Source organism: Habropoda laboriosa, unplaced genomic scaffold, assembly GCF_001263275.1.
Source record: "Habropoda laboriosa isolate 0110345459 unplaced genomic scaffold, ASM126327v1 scaffold300, whole genome shotgun sequence".
In the NCBI taxonomy this organism is placed as follows: Eukaryota; Metazoa; Arthropoda; class Insecta; order Hymenoptera; family Apidae; genus Habropoda; species Habropoda laboriosa.
In genome coordinates, this window is record NW_017100458.1 from 29,557 (window position 1) to 37,205 (window position 7,649).

The 7,649-nt window shown below is 41.4% G+C and overlaps 1 protein-coding gene across 1 annotated transcript in view; it reads right to left on the minus strand.

The window, feature by feature from the left end:
- Positions 1 to 7,649, minus strand: part of LOC108575972 (golgin subfamily B member 1) — a 100,418-nt gene that overhangs the window by 14,485 nt on the left and 78,284 nt on the right. Inside the window, exons 9-12 of the mRNA XM_017938910.1 lie at positions 5,795 to 5,966; positions 4,316 to 4,338; positions 3,543 to 3,806; positions 1,412 to 1,801 (exon numbers count right to left, since the gene is read on the minus strand). Of these exons, the coding sequence (XP_017794399.1) occupies positions 1,412 to 1,801; positions 3,543 to 3,806; positions 4,316 to 4,338; positions 5,795 to 5,966 (849 nt within the window). The remainder of the gene's footprint in view (positions 1 to 1,411; positions 1,802 to 3,542; positions 3,807 to 4,315; positions 4,339 to 5,794; positions 5,967 to 7,649) is intronic.

Consider the following 7,649-nt stretch of genomic DNA (forward strand, 5'->3'; position numbering starts at 1 on the left):
TGCGACGCTGCTCGTGGAAGAACGGAGCCGTGATTGGAAATTAGATCCGACTAACCGGGTGCTGGGTGGCAGCGTGCATGGATTGAGACGAGACCGCGAATCGATCGCGATTAAAGGCGATTGTTCTTGCTTCTTGGGAACGGAACATGCCCTGTCAAGTCGGCTCGATCGTCCATTAGTAGCTACGAAACGACTGGGTATAGATTATGGCGAGGAGAACTCCAGTTCTGGTTCTCGTTTCCGTGGTTAATCGGTTGAAAGACGCGTGATTTTCTATGGTATCGGCTGGTCCATTTATGAAATGATACAATGCGGGTTGGTTTAGGTGGTTTTAGAAATGATCTCGTTCAAGTATTTCAGATTTCTACGCGATTTATCCTAACACTAATTGCTCGATTTCCTTTAGTATGTACAGGATGTCTCACTCATAACGAACTTAGAAATTATTTCCACTATTGGAAATAGCAGAAATGGCTGAGAAGCAGAGTTTTTGCGGTTTGTAAAAGATAGTCCTCCAAGGCTCACTTGATGGTCATTCTAAGGTCGTGGACATTTTTTACACATTAATATTTATTTTTTCGACGTTGTAACCTTAAAGTGACCTTAACACAGTACAAAAAAATGTCGATGACCTTGGAATGATCTTCAGGATGACTTTGAGGAACCATTTTTTATCGTCACTCTATGCACGTCTTATTTTTTGTTACTTTCAATAACGGCGGAAGTAATTTAGATGCTCAACTTAAGGGAGACACTCTGTGTACAGATATACTGACGGTGAAAAGTTTGAGACCACTGCAAATTGGAAGCTATGAAAGAATTATTGACATCAATTTGTAAATGTACAAGTAGTCCGATGTAAATGTACAAGTAGTCTACAAATACACATAGACAATATTCCATCGTTAATAGCTTAATTAACGAAATTTCAAAGGCAATATCGTTACTAAAATTCTACTTGTCAATTTCTGAAGAACGTTGTCCGCGTTCTGACCAATGTCTTTTCCCAGTTACATTATTGTACAAAACCCACTTTTCATCTGTCGTGACCAGGCGATGCAAAAAATCTGGAATTTGTCTAGCACGAAGCGAAACACAGAGATTTGGTCCAGTAAATTTTTCGGTGACAGTTCGTGCGGTACGAAGTTGTACTTTGAACTATAAATCCACTTTTGTGGAGACTCTCTACAGTACATGAATCATGAATTCCAAGTTCAGATACAATGTTAAGGATAGTCAATTCTGATTTTCTTCAAATAATTTAGTCACTGACGGACTGTTTACACGAACGAACTCGCGGACAGAATTTATACAGCAACCTAGTAACATCCAAGTGAACCCAAACGAAAAGTTCTTTCCATCGAATCCTATTAATACACCACATTCCTACCAGTTGGAAAAAGAACATTACCTTTTCTTGAAGAGCAGCAGCCTCAGCCCTGGCCCTCTCGTTGTCGGCCTGTGTAACCCTGACTTCGGCCTGCGCCCTCCTGAGATCTGTGGCGGCCTTCTCAGCTCTCTCCTGAACCCTCTCCATCTCCTGGGACGAGTTCAACGTGCTCCTGCCGTACGTACATTGCGACCTGTCCAGATCGTTCTTCAGCCTCTCGTTCTCCAGCTCGAGTTTCGTCAACTTCTGCCTAGCAGCCTCCCAGTCGGCGCCGCTGCGACCAACCTCGGACGCAGCTTTGTCCAGCTCGGCCTTACTCTTGCCCAGCTCTGACTGAGAGCACTCCAGCTTCGCCTCCAGCCTGTCCTTTTCTGCCTGTGCTCTCTCCAGTCGTGCGCCCAATTTCTCCACCTACATATGGACACCGTCCAAAAACGCGCGTTTTAGTTTTCTTTTTCGACCGTTGGAACAGTCTTGGAGGGATGATTCTTGTTGCTTTTTTTTTTACTAGACGCTCCTCGAATGCCAAAGGGTTAAAGTTTCGTGGAGGTCGAGCTGGCGCTATTGATCGTATCGAGTGCTGCAACGCTGTCCAAAGTTGTCTCCCGGGAGACAAACGCCGTTACCATGGTACATGGACGCGACTGAGACGGTAATACGTCACGCGTGGCGTCTGCTAAACTTTTCGACTACAGGAACGTTAGCCAGTCACGGTCATCACCTTAGCAGCGCGAGGTTTCTTTGACGACGAAGGTACGCCGCGCTGAAGGTGTGATTCGAAAGGGGAAGCAGGCGCCCTTACGGACCCTTACGCACTGGAGAACAGTACTGTGCCATTGAATGCTAAACGGGGTGTACTTTGGACACTGTCACTGTGGGATCGAGCTCTCTGTCCCATCAAAAGGAGCAAATAACAATGAAGACATCAAGAGGGTGCCTTGGCTACGAGTGCAGAGTCCCGGCTTTTGCCAGCCTGAGGTCGCCTCAGCCGGGATCGAGGCATCTAGAACCACACGAGGTGGCGACGACAAAAAAGCGAAAAGAAGTTGTGCTGTGAAGAAAACATGTTCGGAGGGTTTACACGTCTCTCAGGAAAGTTGAGAAACAGAGAGTTTCGGCTGAGTGCTGTAGTAGTGGGAGAGTGTACCCGAACATGTTGAGAAGTGAGTTGAAAAGTGCTCTTCGGACATTTGAGGGAGAATTTTAGCGCAGGATAACCGAGTGTAGCATCGAAGCCTTCATGCTTTTCAAAAGTAGCAATAACTATGGGAAAATGAAGAGCGCGCCTTGGCTATGGGCGTAGAGTCTCGGCTTTCTGGCCGGAAGTCGCGCGGGTTCGACTTGGTCCCTCTTTTACCTTGGCTCCTACATTACTGTTAGGACGCATGATTGGATAAATTTAGAAGACGTTTAGAATTTGTTTGTTATTTTTCGTGGTTCGAAGAATATCTGTTTAAACAATGGAATTTTTTCTTTAGAAAGGGGAATAGAGTAGGATTAAATGGAAGAAAATTAGAGTGTTCTGGAGTGGAAGAGTGATGTGTATGAAGGAGTTAAATGATTAGGGTATTTGGTAATAGCCATGATTGCACAGGGGAAAAGTGAGGATGCGTTAACCCTCGGCTGGCAGACGCTGGGTCAATTAAGACCTGTGCTGACATCCAAATTCGAGCCATGTTTACATTGTTACGGCTGTTATAGTTTCGTCTGTTCTTATACTCGCGACTAGTCGTCAGAAAAATATATTTGACGTTAGTTTTATACCAGCATTCGCACAGTCAATACGAGTTTTGGTTTTTTATATATGTGCAATACTCGCGCAAAAATTGAAAAAAATATTCTACGTATCCATTGTGTAGTTTTAGAATAAATATTGTTTGTTTGCACTTCTTACTCTTTATCATAATATGTATCTAGGCTCCTATACTTTTTAAACAAAATAATTTTTGAAAATCGTTCTACCATTCATTTAAAAGAAGATGAAGTTGAGATAAGTAATGATTTACATAGAATCGATGAAAAATACAACTTAAGATTTCCTTCTGACGTGTTTAGGAGTACTATTACTCTGGGTCAAGATTGACCCGGCGTCCGTGGTGCGCGTGAGTCGCACAGTCCACTGTCCACTGAAGGTTAATAAATAAGTGCTCACCTCAGACTCGAGGGAGAGAATCTTCATTTTGTACTCTGCGATCTCTCTCTCGTGCAATTCCCTTTCCTCCTGTTTCTCTTGCTCTGCCCTATCCCTCTGTTCCCGTAATTGTGCCATTTGCTTCTCTTTATCTCCTATCGCCTCCTCGAGGTTACTAAGCGCGCCTTCACTGCTGCTGTTGTGCGCCTGCATTGCCGTTAGACGCGCCCTGGCCATGTCGACCTGGTTGTCCTTCTCTTTCAGCAGGTCCTCCAGATTCTCGATCTAAAGTCACAAACCACTTTGCCATTAAACGTTCGAGGGAAGAAATGAAAAGCAGAGAAAATTCAAACGGAAAATAGAAAATATCTTTTGGAGAGAGATTTGACTGAAAATTCGAAACCTGAGTGGATAAAATGTTAGTAGGATAATTATTAATAATTAACGAAAGATTCTTTTATATATAGACAATAAGAAAATTTGTGTAGAATTGTTAGAGAAATATTAGGCAATTTCATAAATTCGTGCTGAATACGAAAAATATTTTAACGAAAAACCAAAGAAATTGCACAGCGATGACGCATAATCACTATCGAAAAAGTGAGCAGATGTCGCGGGACGAAAAGGCGGTTACGTTTTTTCATGAAATTTAAAGGTATACTTGAAATATTCATCTAAATTTCAGTTAAAAATTTCGCACGAACTTACGCGATGACCTAATACTTTTTCGTTAATTCGTGTGATTAGTATTGTGTTAGCAGATCGTATTTCGAGCAGTGTAAATCCTCACTTACCTGCCATCTGTTATCGTTCACACCTCGATGCGACATTTACTCATTCAAACACTCCCGACGCTAATCAATCGTAACGATTTCTAGCGGTGCGGTAAAAACATAGGAACGAATTCGTGAAAAAAAGAAACATAAGAAACTTTCCACGAAATAAAAGAGTTCAAGCGAAAAAAATCTAATTACGAGGCATCATGTTTAACCGGTAATCAACGACAGCTCGACGATCGATCGGTCGAAAAACAGCAGAAAACAGGTCTCCTGAGTACATATTCGTTCGTCGATCCTCCGACTGTCGTTAATCACTGATATAAAAAAACAAGAAAAAGAACACCAATTAAACACGCGTTAAATACAGGAGTGCATATTAAAAACGGAACATAATGAAGAAAGTATAACACAACGAAAATTGCAATTTCCTACGAAGCTTTTATTGGAACTGAAATAATGATACAAAAATAAAACGACGGAACGAAAGGATGGTGATAACGTAAAGATAACAAGGGGTTGTCTCAGGCGTTTTACGTACTACAACCTTTACACAGCACGACTACGAAAATATTATTACAAAAAGTGTGTCGCGCGGGCGCGCGCACGCCTCACACTCATTCCAATCGACAGCCAAGATTCACACTCATGCGCACTCCGCAGCGGTGTGTCCGCGTATCCTATACGAATATTTCTACGGCTAAATCGTGCGACACTTCCACCTTTGATCCGGCTGATTAATCCTCACCTACGAAAAATCCCCTCTTCGACGCGTCGCAATTAATTGCACCGCTTCGGCTGCGCTCCGATACGGTTCTGTCGTCTCTCACACCGACCAAATCGAGCGACAACGAGCGATTACGCGAGAATGTTAACCCTTTCGTTGCTACGAACGTGTACGGTACACAGTTGGTAATATTTTCTTTCAAGAATTCTACTTTCTTGTCAAATTCAACATTATATCTGACGGTCTGTTTGTAGTAAATATTTATAGCTTGACACCGTTCAGCAGTGAAAGGGTTAACCACGTACATTAACTCCGCGTTTAATCGAACGGTTTCTACGTGTCTCTGCGACCGTTTCTGTCGTGATCGTGTTAATTGAACAATCCTAAGAGGATGAACCGTATACTTGATGCGATAAATAATCAAAGTCTATGCGAACTAGTGTCGTCTATTCTGAATCGTGAATGGCGGAGGCGAATGCACATAACTAGTAATTGGAACGGGCCACCGTGATTAATTAAGCTCTAATTTACCCCAGTCGCCAATATCACACCGTTTAATCAACCATTTAGCCCCATCAAAATGAATCACCTCGGCGCAACAATAATTCGCACTAATTTTCCACAGACTTCGACTACGTATCAAATCTATAAATAACTTAACAACAATTGCGAGGCCTCTGTAATTGTTCAAAAGATCACTTCTACTTACAAAGGTCACGCTAGGTGTACGAGGAAAAATAAAATGATGAAAAGTATGGATTCAAGGGCACTCACCTTACGTTGAAGCACGTTGATCTTTCTGTCCTTGATGTCCATGTGATCCTTTAGCTCGGTAAGCTCAGTGTTCATGCGATTGCGCTCCTGTTGCGCCTGCATAGCCGCCTGCGTCTTCTTCTCGATCATCCGGTTCCTCTCCTCGAGCCTCTGCCGCATTTCCTCCACCTAACACGCAAGTAATCACGCACACACTGGGTCATCGTACGAATATACAGGGGCGTAGTAGTGGGTGGTAGTCAGTTTGAACGGGACCGATTCAATCCGCATTGCATACACGGGACAGAGTGTTCTGCACGCGACGCGGAAACGCTATACGACGCTAACCGTAGATACGCGATTGCAGAGGGTAACGGGAGAAGGGACAGCTCTGCACGACCCAGTTTCCCCGTGGCCTGGCCTTCCTTTCCCCTGTTACGACCTCCCCTAACGTTGGTTTACCAGCTTCAACCCTGAACGCTGTGGACCCTTTGAGAATTTCCTCTGGCTAGCTACGTTACTGGAGAGTAATGGCTTTATCGGCGCTTTGTTGGATATTGTTTTAAGGGTGTACACCACCCTGAGACGACTAAAAAAAGTGGAAAAGTTTGGGAATCTTTTTCTCGTAGGTAACTACTAAATGAAAAGTTTCAATTTTTTTTTTTTTTTTTTTTGAGAGGATGTAAATGTAACTTTCAACTTTTTTCTCTAATTTTTGAAAAGTGAAAGTGCTACAAAATGGAGGAGTTACTGCGAAACATTTTCCGCTCGAACATCGACTACTGGTGGCTATCGTCGGTAAGGATTGAAACGTTTGAAATGAAAAATTCTTTTTGATTTATACATAAAAAAGGTATCGACTTGATCTCTTTTATATCTCAATTGTTTCATTTTTTCGAAACATTTAAAGTTGATTTTCTTTTTTGGTAAGAAGAGGTTTTTCCTCTTCAAACCGCCATCATTTCCATAATTAAAATTTTTGAAAAATCCTAGGCTACATGGTAGATGATACATTTTTATTTATAAATCAACTCGAATTTTTTATTTCAGACGTTCCAATCCTTGCTGGCGATGGCAGCCAGTAATCCATGTTCTAACAGAACAGGTTTCGCAATTAACGAATAACTCCTTCGTTTTGTAACATTTTTCTTTTTAAAGATTGGAGAAAGAAGCCGAAAGTTAAATTTATATCTTTCGAAGATATTAAAACTTTTCATTTAGTAGTTACTTATGAAAAAAATTCCCAAACTTTACCTATTTTTAAACCCCCTTTTTATCAACAAATAAATGTAAATTAATTTTCCTTGTGCTAACAGTAAATGTTACGTTTCTAAATAAAATAACGTGAACATTATTTATTTACCTACCACTTTTCCTGTTGAAATTATACAACGCCAAATAAATGCTAACGAGGTGTACGCAGATCTTTTTTTACTACGAGTTTCGTAGACATTTTTAGAAGACGAGGGAAGGTCTATTTGCAGGTTTTATGTACTTTACTCCAGAAATTGGTGATTCAAGAAGGTATAGGAACTTCGAACTTTCCACGTTATTTTTCATTAGACGTCTAAGTTCTCACAGTCGCCTCGTAAATTACTCTGTACAAAAGCTCGGTATGAATATTCGATTGTCTCAAAGCTTCTTCGGAAATTGCCGATCATTTTGGAACTTTTCATTGAAGTTCAATGAAATTTAGTGGGCCATGGAGAATATGGGTCTTTCAGACATATTTCAAAATTTTTCCTTCGTAGGATGCTGTAAGAATACCTATGTTTCTCACACCTCTGGCTATAATAACCCCTTCATTCTTAAAAAAAAAATCTATATCATTTCCATATTTTACCAAAAAAAGAAAAAGAATGACTTAACCTT